Source organism: Mya arenaria, chromosome 6 (genome assembly GCF_026914265.1).
Source record: "Mya arenaria isolate MELC-2E11 chromosome 6, ASM2691426v1".
NCBI lineage: Eukaryota > Metazoa > Mollusca > Bivalvia > Myida > Myidae > Mya > Mya arenaria.
The window spans coordinates 53,549,783-53,566,232 of record NC_069127.1 but is presented as its reverse complement, the minus strand read 5'-3'; the positions used below and the strand labels follow the sequence as shown (position 1 = coordinate 53,566,232).

General features: G+C 31.9%; 1 protein-coding gene across 1 annotated transcript; it reads left to right on the top strand.

Annotated features, from left to right (window-relative positions):
• Positions 1-14,661: 14,661 nt before the first annotated feature.
• Positions 14,662-15,645, top strand: LOC128237893 (uncharacterized). The gene is made up of 2 exons (XM_052953472.1): positions 14,662-14,931; positions 15,519-15,645. The coding sequence occupies exons 1-2, from the start codon at positions 14,662-14,664 to the stop codon at positions 15,576-15,578; spliced, it is 330 nt and encodes a 109-aa protein (XP_052809432.1). The 3' UTR covers positions 15,579-15,645.
• Positions 15,646-16,450: the final 805 nt, after the last annotated feature.

Genomic DNA, 16,450 nt, shown 5'->3' with positions numbered 1-16,450 from the left:
ACAATTATTTTTTTCTGAATGAAAAACAAAATAAATTATATTTGCGAGGAAAGGAAAACTGGCGATGAAAACTGTCCAAACGTATCCGACAGACCATAACGATTGTGTTATGACCAAAACCAGCGGTCAAGAAAATTATCAGCAAGGGGAATTGTTTGCCGTTTCATAAAAAAACTAGATGATATGTTTTTCAATGCGATCTACATAAACCTAAATCTTTCTACAGTTATAACAATCCTTCATGCTCCTGGTATATTTTAATCGACAGAACAAACTAGTTCAGGATTTAGACTTCATTGTTACGTTTTTAAGCAATTGAAAATCATTCAATATAAAAATCCTTTTTTTACTTAGAAAGGAATATCACCCATACAACCCATGAACTGTCACTATTGGCATGGATCAGTTGGTCTTGGCTAAAGACTTCTCATTTAGGAACATGTCTAGGCAAAAGTTGTTAACTGTTATATTGTAAAGTAATTGAGCCTCTATATACAAATTATCTTACAACATATGTTAGCATTCTAACAAATGAGCTACTCACTCAGATATAGCTTAGGTTTGTAAACATGCTTTACCTATAAATACTACACAGTTACTGACCCAAACTGATTAGCCAGCCCTTTCTTTAAATGCTCTCTTTCATCCAAAATGGAAAGAAGAAGAACAAAAGAAGAAGAAAAAGAAGAAGAAGAAGAAGAAGAAGAAGAAGACGAAGAAGAAGAAGAAGAAGAAGAAGAAGAAGAAGAAGAAGTTGAAGAATGAGGAGGAGAAGAAGAAACTTTTACGTCTCACATATCGGTAAAAAGCCAGCTACTAGATTATAAAACCGGAGATATATAAATCAAACTATTTGCAAATACTTGCCCAAATAGGCTTATTTTATTGTCCCAAGACGAGACATGAGACATACCCACAACATATAAACCATTGTTAACTCGTCCTGTATGACGTAAAGGGAATGGATGATCGCGACTAAAGCTAACTTGTTTCATAAAGGTGACATCGTTCTCCATATGTTATTATATATTTAGTTGGTGAAAGTTGAGAAAATCTAGGGTAGTTTTTGCCTTACTATTGTGAACGTGAACTATTGTGAACGTCAGGAAATATAGTAAAAGGTAATAGCAGTCCTAATAAGAAGATTTTGACCTCTTAATATTGCAGTATGCCTTTGAAAATATACGCATTATATATTTTTGATAGAACATTACGCAAATATTCAAAAATACAATGAATAATATAGGAACAAGCCCAGAATTCGCAAGTTGAACTCTGCTCGAGGGTACAAGGCGTGGGCCTAAACTATGAAGAACTACACCTCAACTTCCATTCCTTAAATGAACTGCCTTTCGGCAATTGCGTTCATCAATCGATGAACGCAACATCTTCGGATATGTTCGGATCGCAATTCATCGCATAACAATATACATGAAAACTATTGATCTTGTTATTGTTTGTATTGTGACAGCAGGTCCCGTAAAATATAAACAATATTATAGAAATTGTTAGTTTATTATATTTTAAATTTATTGTTGCCATAAGTGTTTCAATTTTACGTTTAAAAGTGATTACAAGTGGTTGATATTTTCCCGCGTTATTGTGACGTCATTTGAAAAAATGCTTCCGGTTACAGTCGGGTCGTTCTATTTACAGAATGGGTAAGAAAGGATTACTGAAAGGTTTTCTTAAATGAAATGAAGTATTTTTTAACAATTATTGAATTAAATAATGAACTATTGGTGTAAATATAAGTAATGAATTGCGGGGTTGATGTCATTATCGGGGATATGAACGCAGTTGGGCTGGTCAAAGTACGCGTGGAGTCCTTCGGACTCCACACACTTTGACCAGCCCAATTGCGTTCATACCGCGATAATGACATCAACCCCGCAATTCATTCCTTAAAAAACTGAAGACACAAACATATTAACATCACATACACAAATACTAACACCAAAACAAACTTACACTACATACACAAATATATTTACGATGTTTTTAAAAAAGTCTACATTTTCGACACATGTCGACTGACGGATAAGGATAATCACCACTGTTCATTATTGGCAATATCTTACTTTTTCCATGCTTATAATTCTAACACGCACCGCAAAGTTTTAAGGTTTGTTTGGTATAAAGAGCTTGAACGTCATGACTTGCTTATGGTACAAATTAATATGATGGTTGATGGGTTGGTCTCTGGAAAACAAGATGCATTGCTCAGATTAAGGAGATCGAAGGCAGTGCATCAATGCATGTTTAATGCGGGAATAACGGTTCGTTATTTTATTTATCTATATTTAGCTTAATTCTTGTTTAAAAAGCTTATCAATTGACGTGTTGTCAAGTAATCTCCTTGCAAAACTTACATGCGTTTCAATAAATTTGATACCGCCTAGGGTCAAAATCATATCATTTAAAAAAGATAAAATAACATAATTATTTTTAAAAGGGCGACGTATTTCGGGAACTGTTTGACGTTGAATTCAAATTACTGCGCGATTTTCTGAAATCGATGTGTGATTCATAAATTGTCACTTATTGTCACTTATTGAAAGGAAAGTATGAATTGAGAATAAAAATTACTGGTGAATAAAACACACTGCTAACACGGTGTTATTTGTATTCATTAATTTCCTGTTATTTGTATTTGCTCTAGTTTCTGTCTTTAAGTCGATTAAATAACAATGAATTAGATTGATATATCGTGTATAGATAGTCGTGTTATTACACGAAAATCGGCCAAGTTCTGTGTGTTTTTTTTGTTGTAATTTTGCACACATGAGTTTAAAAGACTTTATGGGTTGAAATAATGAAAATGTTCGTGGATTTTCTTGAATATATAAACAACGTAAAATAAATGTTTTAGTTTCTAGGAATACAGGAGAATAATGTTTTTGCATTTTATATCTGTAAAACATGAGCATTTTTAACTCGAATTTCTTCGCATGGATTTTAACGTCAACGATATGACGGGAAACAAATTGCATTTTATATTTTTGACAAAACCTTGATTATAATCTAGTAAACTGTAACACAGAGTTTACCTACTTTATACGGACTCCTTAATGATAGCGCTATACCAGGTGGTTTTAAGCCCATGGCTTCAATTTGTCTTTTGCTCTAAATATGGCATTTACAAGCATACATTTCTATATAACACAAATGTTAAAAGTAGGCAAAACCCTTTGTTTTTAAGTGTTTATCTTTGTTTTGTTTTTAGTCACACTGTGACTAAAATTTAGGAACTATACTGTTTTAGTTAGTGCTTTTCTTTGGAGCGTCGTCTAACGCGTTTATTTATCGAAATACACTATCAGCTGCAACAACTAAAACGTACATAAATGTGGTCTAAATTACAAATTCAACGTCACTTACTTAGATACAATTAAATTCAATTCATTCAAATAAAAACAATTATGTTCTATACCTTGTTATTTTTGTGATTTTAAAAATGATTTTCAAAGGACAATTGCTGCAATAAATCTAAAGTTATTATAATTAAATACAATAAGGATTAGTTTTCAAATTGTTATTTTTAATTATTTTTTATTGACACGATTGTTCTGAAACGGAATTATGGACCAGCCAGGTTAGCGTAAAATAAGGTATTTGAAGACTGCCAAATGTCAACGTCTAAAAGCCAAATATGTTGCACGCTTATAACTTTTCATAATCAAGGTAAAATAGGTGATTGATATTATTTATATGTCATGGCTCAGTATTTCAGGTTGCATATGCTGAGGCAGATGGCCCATAAATGCCAGTTTGGGGGTTAGTTTTACTTTATTTCTACGAAATTGTAGTTTAATCTTTTGTTTAGGATACTGTATGTTTGAAAATTGTATAAAATTTTGTCGTTTTTGTATTTGTTTTAAACGAGTTGAATAAAATAGGTATGTTTATATTGAGCTTAGATAAATAGTTGTGGTCATACCACATGTTCTTACTATTTGATGGAAATTGTAAAATGAGATATGTTACCGTAAAGCATTTGCGGCAACTTTTCTGGGAAGTGATTATATTCAAAGTTGGCATTTTTATTGTTGGCAAACTAATAAATTTGTAAATCACTTAAAGCCATTAAGATATAAACATCTAAAAAAAAAATTCAAGCAATGATATGATAGTTTTAAATGCGCTTTCGCATACTACGATAATGAAAATGTCCACAATAGGAGAACATATGCATAAAATGTCTGAATGAATTGCTTTCTAACCTCACAACAGTTAAAACATGTTTGATATACAGACTTAAAGGCAAACTTACATCAAATTTCTTAACGGATTAAGTTTAAAATCATTTATATTGCATAGATTGTGTCGCCGACACATTCGCTTACACTCGCTTATTTTCCAAACGTATTATCCTCTAATGTATTCGTTTGAAGTTATGTATTTTAGTATAAGAAACATATAAATAGAGAAATACTGGTTGGTTAAAATGTTGAAATGAAGAAATTACATTCAATAGTGTATTTTCCATTTCCTTGAATACCTTGATATGCCTCTTGTTCGGTTATCATAATATGTATTGATTGTGGAGCAATATAGTTATTTAGTTCGTCCTATAAACGTTGTAACTTCTGACAGTCCCAGAATACGTGCTCTATTGTTTGTGTGTGTATGTTACAAAAGTTGCATATAGTTGTTGATGTTATTTTACATTTATACAGATAATGATTTGTAGTTATAATTCATAATACAAATATACTGAAAACATAAAAGAGACGTGTCATGTCGAGTGCTGTTATACATGTTTGCCTGTAAATTGACTTCCGTTTTTTGTCGGCAACTAAACTTTGAAATAAAAGTCGCCATATAGTTTTTGATGTCGGTTTAAGAATATATATTTGCTGTAATAAAAAGGAAATTATTTGTCTGTTTAGGTTTTAGTTTTTATCAAGTTATTTCTGGTGGTGTTTGGTTGAAAGTTTCTGACCTAAGGTCCCTTTTTTAAATAAGGCCAGTATTGAACGTACACGTGTTATAAAAAAAAGTTATTTTAGAAATCTTTATCGATTATATCATACCGAAGTTCAAATAAATTAACACTGATACCATTCCTCATAATATAAGGTGCGACCATTGTGCTTTAGTAGCATTTTGAACAGATTTCTTTCTGAAATCTTAATAACTTAAACCACAGCTTCACGAACCTGTTTGGTTTCATTTGTATTAAATTCTTTTATTAATACACGATTTCACTAAAACAAATATCCTACCTACCTGATTTATATTTAGCAGAAAATCTAAAAAAGCAAAAACAAATGTGCCTGATTATTAAATATTAAATTTAGGCATAATATGACTTTCATTGCAAAAAACAACAACAACAAAAATAGTTTTAAAACTATTGTTGTTGATGTTAGCAGTGCAGGCGTGGCTTTTTAAGTTGTACAACTCATGTCAGCGAACTGAGATTCGAAAGATTATTTGGAAATAGCGTTTTACAACTTCATTTCATTTCAAATGACGATACTTGTTGAAACATTTTGACATCAACTTTTGTACCATTATTTGGTTTTAAGATGGGAACAAAGAATGTCCCGCAAATAAAATAAATGGAAACGTTTATCGTAGATATTGATGATCTGAATATGTAGTATTGTTGACTTGGGTCGATGCGACAAGGCTTAACGCGTGTTTTTGTAATAATATTAACTGGATAGTTAGTTGAACACACCATGTCGAGTTATTTTTAAATCAAGTCGACATATAAGGCTTTACCTTGTTAACATGTGTATATGTGAACGCGCCAACATACTGTACATCACAAACTGTCGTGTTATATGTCGTCAAGTCGACATATAACTCTATCAGGAACTTTTATTTATGTCAAGTCTTGTTCTCTAATGTTAAATGCTGCTTTGTCTTTGTTAACTGTTACATAACAGAATAGTATACTTCCAGCACGCACCACAAAGCTCTAGTGTTTAGTTCTGTTAAACCACTGAAATGTGTATTCGTAGTTGTAATGAAATTGGCTTTGTTTATTCATTTTCAATATTATAATTGGCAGTCCTTAGATTTTGTTTCCTGTTGCCATGAGACTCGTGGTACAAGTTATATTTGGCGGCTCTTGTGCTTTTCTCTTGAAGATAATTTGCATTGTTCAGATTAAGGATATCGAAGCAAGAACAATCATTTCTGAAAAAAGCAAGAAGTTATGCGGTTGTTTATCTTAATTTAATATTTTCATGATTAAAGTCTTGAACTTAAATTGACAAACAATATTCAGAAATATTCTGTTTGAAATACTTTTTTATTAATGGACATGTCAAGAAGCATTCATCTCAAACATATTAGATGTGTATTGTCCAACAAATGAATAACACAACCTATTTTAATGAAATGACTTATTACATAAGGTAGAACATTAATGGAGAAAATATGCTTATAAATTACGCTTATTGGTTTGGTAAGTGATGTTTTCATGTGAAAATTTCGTGTCAGAAATTTAAATAATAATAAAAAAGTAAGGTCGAAGCAAACATTGATAAAAAAAGAATGAATGACTTCACCAAAAAAAATACAAATGAATACAATAAATTTGATATGGTCCAACATAGTTCAGTACGACTAGTTGCTCTTCTAAGATTTTATGGCAATAGGATGATAAAAAGTACAATTCGAAATGACAAAGCGGTACTTGCGCTGCATTGCTGTATTTTGCAGTACAATTTTACTAATTGGTTCACCCAAGTTGTTCAAACATCTATACCTCGACTAAAGCGATGCTTTCCAAAGAATAGGTAATTCTCTAAATATTTGAGTAGCGATATTCTAAAATCGATGTGTTAATATTCCAGAATTGTCAATAATTGACAGGAAAGTAACGTTTTAAACCTAATAATTACTTCTAAATAAAACACACTGCCGGCACGGTGCTAATTTGCTGTATTTCGTTTCTATTCATATCCGGTTAGTTGTATTTACCATAGTTTCTGTTGTTGTGTCCATTAAATATCAATTCAATATTATGGTAGGTGGTGTGTGTGTGTGTGTGTGTGTGTGTGTGTGTGTGTGTGTGTGTGTGTGGTTTTGTAATTGCATCGTATTCTATCCATTTCTGTATTTGTTTAAACAAGATTGAAGTGTTTCAGTTGTAAAATATAAAATCAATCAACCCTGACTTAATATGGTATACATTGCGTCTCAAAACGTAATGGCTTCCATTCGTATCTTAAACTATTTCACATGCATTTACAATACCATCAGCCATTAACTGTTCGTAAAAGTAAGCGCTCTACCATGCGTATTTATCTACAGTTTTAAATGTGTCATTTACTATCATACAATATTCATCAGAGTTGCATCAATTCTCAAAGTCTTTTAACCGACAGTTTTCTATTTTATTTCAATTATTTAAGAAGTTGCCACATTGAAACTGAATATTGTCATTTTTTCCGTTACAGGGAGCGTCATTTAACGCATTAAATCATTGAAATGCACTGGCAGCTGCAAACATAAGGACGTTTGTTCTTAGAAATTACAAATGTATAGTCACCAATTCCTATTCAATTACATATACCAAGCGAAAGAAGTCCCAAATATAATTGCAAACTTTATGAGTGTACAATGAGTAAGCATTCATTGTTAGGCTTATAATCAATAAAATATTTCCGAGCTTTTTGGGTATTATCAAACAAATCTGAATAAATATTTTTATGTGCTGAATTGTACTTTCTTGGTTTAAATACAATTCAGTCAGACCAATAATACAATTTAAAAAACAGAGACAAGCACAGTAGTCTAAAATTTAAAAAAAAACCTGTTTAGGGGCACAAGACAAGAGCCCAAACTATAATAAACTATCGACACAAACATATACATATACATCAATTTAAATCGAATGATGATCGTGGAAATTTCAACTGTTTTACTAATATTTACTTTACGATAAACTTAACCCTTTTGAACAGTATCTTTACCAAACGTATAATTTATATTAACTATACCATAGCCAGATTTAAACACATTTGAATTTCGATTAGGTATTCATAAGATATAAAAAACTAACCATGAGCAACATTCCTGATTGTGTTAATGTCCTGCCATTTTTTCTTGGTGCTCCAGTTCCTTAACATTACATAATGGATGTTTGGTTGATAAAAATGTTTGAAAGGATATAAATTGCAATCTTTTAAAGAAATAAACCATGTTATTGATATCAATTTGTTGTTGTTTTTGTAGTTTATAAACGACGAGAAATAACTGTTTTCAGTTTCAAGGGACACAGGAACAAGATACTGTTGCATGTTTTATTCCTATTTCATGAGAATTTTCAAGTTGGAAATGAATTTTCTTCGCAATGATTTTAACTTTAATGATACTACAGGAAATATACTGCACTCAATATATTTTACAAATCCCCTGGCTATAATGTAGAATGAAAGAACTGAGATATTGCCTACTTCATACTTACTCCAATAGGTTAGCCTTCTTCCCAATGACGTCAATTTGTCTTAGGTCCAAAATGATCCCTATACTATCAAAGAATTGCTAAAACAATAACATAAGTCGCCAAAGCAAAATAAAAACAACGGAATCTCGCATTGATTTAAATAAATTGACTATTTGATTCTGGGGCACCCCTCAGTTTTAACCGGCTCTTTATCTAGATGATGCTTGTTTAAAGAAATTGTCTAATTGTTTCTAAAATTTATCTTTACAGTTGTTGCTAAGAAGCGTCGTTTAACGCTTTTAATTACCGTAGTATACTGGCAGGTGCAATAATTAAGACGTATGTAACACATATATCGTCACTTAATAATATTCAACTTTCTGAACAATGTCAAAGAAATAGACAAATGATTGTACACTGTATGAGTGTATAATTAATACGCATAATATGCTAACCTTGTTTAAACAATATATGTAAGAAAAGATCAATGACCCATTTAAGGAATATGTAAATATATGTGTGATTGCCTGCTTATGATGCACGAAAAATTGAGAAAAAAATGCAAACGTAACCTTTTCCCTCCACATGACTAATATTTTGCTGATAACGTCATATATATAAATAACTTTCCATAGTTATGTTACAATAGGGGATACACTTGATATGTTATAATTCTGTTTTTACAGGCTACAAATGACCAGGGAGATGGGCCATTCATGCCTGTTTTGGAGGTGAGTTATGATTCAATTCTATGGAATTGGGATACAAACTTTTCTTTAAGCTGCTTACTCACAGATTGATCGTTTTGACAACTGTTTTGTTTATTGTTTTGAAATAATCCATGTTTGCGTATAAGTGTGGAAACCAGTGATATAAGACTACTAACAAAAGATCAGATCGCATTGACTTCATATTTGCGTTCGTAAAGGATGTTTATTTATTCAAAGCCATACAATGTTTTCTTAAAAATGAAAGAAATCCAAATATTTGGGATCTGTGAGAATATTGTGAGTTATCTTACCGGAAACCATTGATGACAAATAAGCTGATTCTGAGATATTAACTTTTAAATGACAACAATCTGTGAAGGTGCAGCTTTAAGAACGTTATACGTTTGGTATTGTATGTGTTGTATATCGGTTTTAATTTCAACAAGCCAAATACAACGCATATGTATGAGTCATAGAGTAGTCTGAGTATCATAGTGTATACTTGGATTCGGACACTGCACACCTGTATGTAGTATCATTTTAAAAAGGTTTATCTTATGATATTGAAATTTGTTAAGAATATGTCGCAAGGTGATATTGCTTACATCTCGAAATATATTTATCATCAACTTAAACCAATTTTAGCGCTACGTTATAACATTTTCTAATCATAGCTGTAAGTCAGACAACTTTGGAATGACAGAAATCATAAATGTGTCTGTGTTTATAAATACGCATACGATGTTCATTTGAGAGTCAAAGACATTTGTTGTACCATAAAGGAATATGGCGTTGATGACAATTATAATGTTAATGTGTTCGACGTATTCATTGCTTAAGTCGTAATATGATAATGACAAATGCTTGCCTCAGATTATGTTTCTTTAGATAGCTTTCCTGCAGGCTACCTCTCTACAAGTTATGAGTTTTCATACCATAATTCCATCATTTTCAAACACCGCCAACGCTCATGTAATTAGTGAACGGAAGTGTCTTAATATCCCACGCCGCGCCATAATGCTTTAAAATCAAACAGTTAGAAGTTAAAACGTGAGGAAATTTATGAAAACATGAACGTGTATCTTATTATCCCTTAATGCATTATAATCATACAGTAGAAGACACGGCCCTATAATAATCAGTGTCAGAAGGAACTTCAGACAATGTGAAATTATCACCCACAACAGTATCATTAGTAATTTAATATGCAAAATACAAGCATGATATTGACGAAAGAAGATGTTCCTTGTATCACGCCAATTTAGGTTCCTTTTTCAAGTGTAAAGTAAACAGTGTATAGAAAATGCATCAATGATTAATGTTTTCAAAGGAATCAATATTTACATTTTTTGCAATTGAAAAATTCTGAAAAATTCAAATGAATTTCTGAACAGATGTAATTTAGAAAAAATGATATCATAAATATATTTTCATTAGATCAGTAAAATGAAAAAGGAGTGCTTTTAGGGTCCTGTAATTATTAACAAAACGCTCAATTGAAATCAACTTGTTGGTTTTCCGTAAGTAAACTCGATTCGATGATGCAAAAACAAAACAAAAATTAAATTTTGCTTTTGCGTTTCATTTTACCCCGCTGACAAAACATTTAACTAATATAAAAACAAGACAATTAATACAAACAAATGATGAAGTCAATACTAATAACTGAGATGGAATTATGGTATGAAATGTGATTTTTCTTGCTGTTTGTAAATCATGACAATATCATCATCATTCGAATACAATTAAAGAAATACGGACATTATTCGATTGACGAGTGACAATATTGAATAAAAAAGAAAAAGAAAAAGAAAACAAAAGAAGTTAACAAATGTTTTCAAACGTCTGATGCACATCTCTAATATTTTTTTATATTAACTCCAACTTTTTAAGTCCGGCATTTTCTTTGATTAACATCAATACTGCTAATACTGTCTGGAATGTTCTCTAGTTTCTTAGTAAGTGCAACTCTCTATCGACATGGAGACCGTCTGCGTGCCGATCTCAACTCCCTTGACGGTTATTTGTTGTCAAGAACTTCAGATTGGATTGGTCTTATCATTATTTGTGCTTTCATCAACGTAAATAAAACAAGACTAGGTTAGCCTTCTTCATGACATGTTTTTATTTCAAATAATATCAAATAAAGAATAATAAGGCGTTTGAATTATATGCAAAAGTGTTGACCAATGGCATAATTAACTAAATAGCTTTTTTGTGCATCGGACGCCCTAACCAAGATCAGAATGTAAGGTTTGGTCACTGCGCTTTTTATGTCATTATATTTAACTTTAATCTAGTTTAACACTGCTACTGAAACAAAACTTTAAATAAGTAAATATCAATCTCCCGTTTACAATTGATTATAATTTGAAATTACACTCGTAGATTAAAATTCAAAGGGTTTTTTTTCTATAAGCTGCGACGTTCATTTTAATTTGAAACAGATTACTTTTTTCCCATTTTGATGCTGTTTCGTTTTTGTTCGTCAAAGAAGATCAATTCATTTCGTTCAAAACAATCTTTAAAGAAAAGAGATTATATAAATATATTTTGTTAATGCGCCTGTGTATGTTCCATCAAAGGTTTTATGTTGTAACTTTAATTATCTTACATCTGTAAGAGAGTTATATCCATTATGAAGTTGAATTGTTTGTATTTCAGGTTTAAATTCAATTTACATAACATATACAGCAAAATAATCAAATAAAGAAACTACATCGACTTATATACTTAATGGAACGAACCAAGACATCTACATCAGAATAAATGAAAGCAACAAACAAAACATGTTAACTTAAATCAGCACATGCTTTGAACCTTAGGACTCAAATCCAAATTCGAATTATTGCATAATTCAAAAAGAAATACAGGGACAATCCGTCATAAATACAATGATTTAGGACACATTGTTCAGAGGCAAAAAAATAAATGATTGGTGAATGCTAAAAGATTAACTGTGGCCTGCTATAGTCCCATAAGGTAGCAATACTGTGTTTAATGATCATTTCTTTCAGATTAAAACTCCGTATCTTTCATCAGAACCATTGTTTTCGACATTTATTCATCCTTTTCGGAATATTAAAACAAAGTTATTAATTGTGGTAAATCTAATTTTGGAGTAAGAATGCATGTTTTAACAGGAGTTTACACATTCGGAGCTCCTCGGCCATTTTTATCGAAAACAACATCGGATGTATGTCGGTAGATCAGTATAAGTAGTTCGTATTTTTTTAATCATATCATTAATTAAATGTAGTGTTTTAGCTTGAATTTGCTGATCTAAGTTTAAATTGATTGCCAGTGAAGTGTATTATTGCAAACATAATTAAGATCTCCTAGAGTTAAGTCATGAAGTTTAACTGGTAAATTAAATTATTTTAATCGCGATCTACTTGCAGCGGACATAAAAAGAACCGATTTTTGACATTGTAAACTGTCCATATTCATTCGAGGTTGTTTTCAATAAAAAATGGCCGAGTAGTTCCGTATGAAGTTTACAAACCTTACAAAGATATTGAATTTCTGAACTGAAACACTTAACAAAAGAGATAGACAAAACAACTGTGAACTTTAAAAAAAAATATATGATATTTTTTATCCGAGTGTACCCAAAGTCGCTTGCGGTCCTAATGGTTGTTTCCAATTAATTGCTCTTTTTCTTAAATTGCACATGATATTATTCGGAAAAGATGGGACGGTCAATCTGAAATACCAAAGTCATATCGAGATATACCGGCACGAATGAGAAAATATTGTTCTTAAATCAGGCAAAGACTGTTTTTAACAAACTTAAACGAACACGAGGAAAAATCAAATGCTATATCTACCTTTTCTGCCCAATGATCTTTATTGTTTGTTGCAACGAAAAAAACTTTAAAATGACAAAGCACACAATTTCATTTCAACGTAAAAATACACTACCGATAGTATGCAACCACTGGCACACCCTAACGCCCTCTCAGAGATGGCGCAAAACATTGATCGGTGCATTTGTGTATCTTTTGACATAAATACATATAACCTTATTCAACTTTAGCTCTAAAGTTTAATATCATTTAGGTTGATTAGACGCACAGTTTGGATGTCATTTGTATTCGCAGATTATTTCTTAATTTGATAATTTTAAAGATTGTTTTAATAGTTTGTAAATAGCCTCATGACATTATAGATATTTTATTCCAGATAAATACATTCACATCTTTGTCATGGTAACATGGTGCAACAAAATACTGCTAGAAATAGCCTAATTGACATTATTGAAAGTAAGCCCTTTCTTTGTTTTAAAGCCATCATATCAATCATTACATCATACGACTACTTTTAGATGTAAAGTTAAAAAAATCTAAAATAATTGTGTACGTTCAAACATAGTTTATTTTGATTTGCAAGCAAGACGTTCAACTTAATTCGTAACAATGACAAAATATTTGATAAGGTGGACCCTTAATACTTGTGGTATTTTACCATAGAAAGTGCCTTGATTAAAATAACCTGATATTTCTGCAAACTTTTTTGGGGTAACATTAAATAGTTGCAATGTTATCCAAGTTGTTTTGTTTTTTATCATACGGACTATTAAAATTCCATGGTATTTGCAATCAACTAATAACGGACACATGAGTTATTATACTGAAGTGATAGCTCTGAATCAATAAAAAGTTCTAAGATACAACTTTTTAATGAACTTGTTTGAAATATAACACTTGTGTGAATCGTTTTCCAAGTGCAGACAAATATTTGTGCTTTTCATCGGCGGGAAATGACTACTTAATCTTCGTTTGATATTTACACCCACATGCAAACATTTGCAGAATGTACCCGTTTGAATCTGTCTGAATGCATTGATTAGCCTTAATGCTACAGAAATGTTCCACTAAATGTTCCTTTAATCAATAGTTATTGCTGTTTTTCGATTATTTGCATAAAATTTAAATACCTTTTGCACACTTTCTGGTTATCTAAAGAATTAATTCAAACCTCTGATAATCATAAAATATAAACCCGCGGTAAAATGTTCAACATAAAACAACAGTAACTCAAGATATTAAGTTAAAAAAAGATAAAAACTTCTTGAATATCCTATGTTTTTGACATATTTGTTGTGTAGTTTAATAACATGATCTGCAAATGTCCCTACTTCGCCGGAGACAAGCCCAGCTATTGGCTATAAATCTCTCTTTATATCTACAGTTTGACCAGACTCCGCCATAGCATAATAAACCAATATTTGCCAATGATCATAGAATGTTGGCCAGAAACAATCTAAGGAGACCCTTGTTACATAAATCATTCATATTTTATTCAAATCTCTGTCTTTTGGTAAGATAAGTTTCATTCCGTTACATTTTTATATCCCTTACGGAAATATCACTTCAATCAAATGATAATTATTTAATAGATATTGCTGTGGATTTTTTTTCGTATTTTCGTTTGATTTCAAAGTTGTATCTGTTGTTGTTTATATTAGTTAAATAACTAGTTAACTGACTGATCGTAGAAACTGACGTATTATAAATGACATTAGGCACCGAAATAACAATGCTTTCTCTTCTTGCAGGAAATGGTAAACGGTCTGGTCCACTACAGAAAACACTGGATTCTACCAACGTGAGATACCTTAGTTCCAGACAATGTAGTTTACGCGACATACTGCTGCCCGAAAGCTTTGCCTCAAGAGAACATACCAACAACGAGCTACTCTTAGACGCTGGAGATGTAGATACCGACGTCGATAGTATATATCCGGATATTGAGGGCTATACCCGAGCGAAGGACTTAGAAAAAGCTCGAATGATGCTGAGCGAACTGGTGAGTTGAACATTTGTTCTTCATGATTTGCAGCTCGAGACAATTACCTTCGACAAATTATACTAACAGTTTGTCCGATACAATCAAAGTTAATAATATCTGATTTGAGTACTGTTAAGTTCATTAGCTGTCACCTAGATATTCGTTGTCCGATAAATGGCATGGGTGTATATCAGTCTGGTTGGTAGCCACCACGCCGGACATGTGTTGTTATTTCGGATCCTCTGAACTCTACTACAATAAACGACCAAATCGTCGCGCAACATTGGGCAAACGAGATTGAACGATTTAAAAAAGCAATATTATTATATCGTTAAACAAAAGCTCAAAGAATAAGTAATGTTTGACCCCCACGTGCATCGTGTTGGACAATGGGGATATACAAAAGAAATAATGGCAGTGTTAACTTCTAGACGCTTAAAACGTACTTAACGTATACATATTCCCACCTTTAAATCAAAACTACTTTTTATTTCAAACGGCTTATTATTTAAACGTTTCCTTAAAGGGTTAAATAGTTCCAAAACCCAACACATATGTTTGCTATCTCAGTAATTCCATACTTAATCTCCTGTCGTTTATTTCAGATGTTCCAGAGACACGCCTGGAACTCCCTAAGTAGCGATTTTGTTGACTTCAAGCGGTAGTCGGGCTTCGCCATCTCAGCGGCAAAGACGTATATTTGCTGCCCCTTTTTAATGATGCCAATATCAGAAACTTCATCAACATTTTCCTGACATCTCTCTTCCAGAATCTATACGTATCGGACATTTCTACGTGAAATAACTCATAATGACTATTTAGCATGGTTTTGAACTTTAGTTACCAACAATTAATTTGTCTGCACTTATTTTCATTTCATTAAGCCTTTTTAAATGTGATATAGGCAGTCAGAAGTTCATACTCATCCACTGCAGCTAGCAGAAAAATGCTTATGGTGACAAAATCAGCAGCACGTTTGACTATTCGATGCCCTACAGCACTAACATTGCGAGAAAAGATCAATGATACCGTGAAACTTTGCTTCATTCATAGTGAATAGTGACTATTCGAAAGCATGCAATTTTAGCTAGCAGCAACAGCTTTGTAATATAAATTGACCATTCGTTGAAAACCTTCAATATCATAGGGCATATACTTTTACGTTTTAAAGCAATTTTAAAATCATTCAAGAAATATATTTTTACTTAGAAAGAAATATCACACATCCAGCGTGCTCCGGCATTGAGGACTTTTTGATTTACAGTGTTTACTAGGACTATTTGATGCACGTGCAACTACAGTCAGCAACAGCACTTTTGATTACGCTACCAGAACTACTTTTCCTGCTGCACTGACTAATTCTAGTTCAGGAAAAAAAAACTATGGTGACTGAAATAAATGATCTTCAGTTAACTGGAAATGCTTCATGGACATTTAGCAATCGCGTTTTATTTCTACTATTTTTTTTTATTTTGTGATTGATAACTATGCTTCGATTTGGTGGGATAAAACTTCATTTTATCTCTCTGTGATAAAC

Excerpts from the sequence above, each read along its gene's own strand:
- LOC128237893 (XM_052953472.1), top strand. The coding sequence starts at position 14,662 with ATGCTTTCTCTTCTTGCAGGAAATGGTAAACGGTCTGGTCCACTACAG. Across the intron at positions 14,932-15,518 it reads GAATGATGCTGAGCGAACTG|ATGTTCCAGAGACACGCCTG; the intron begins GTGAGTTGAACA and ends CGTTTATTTCAG.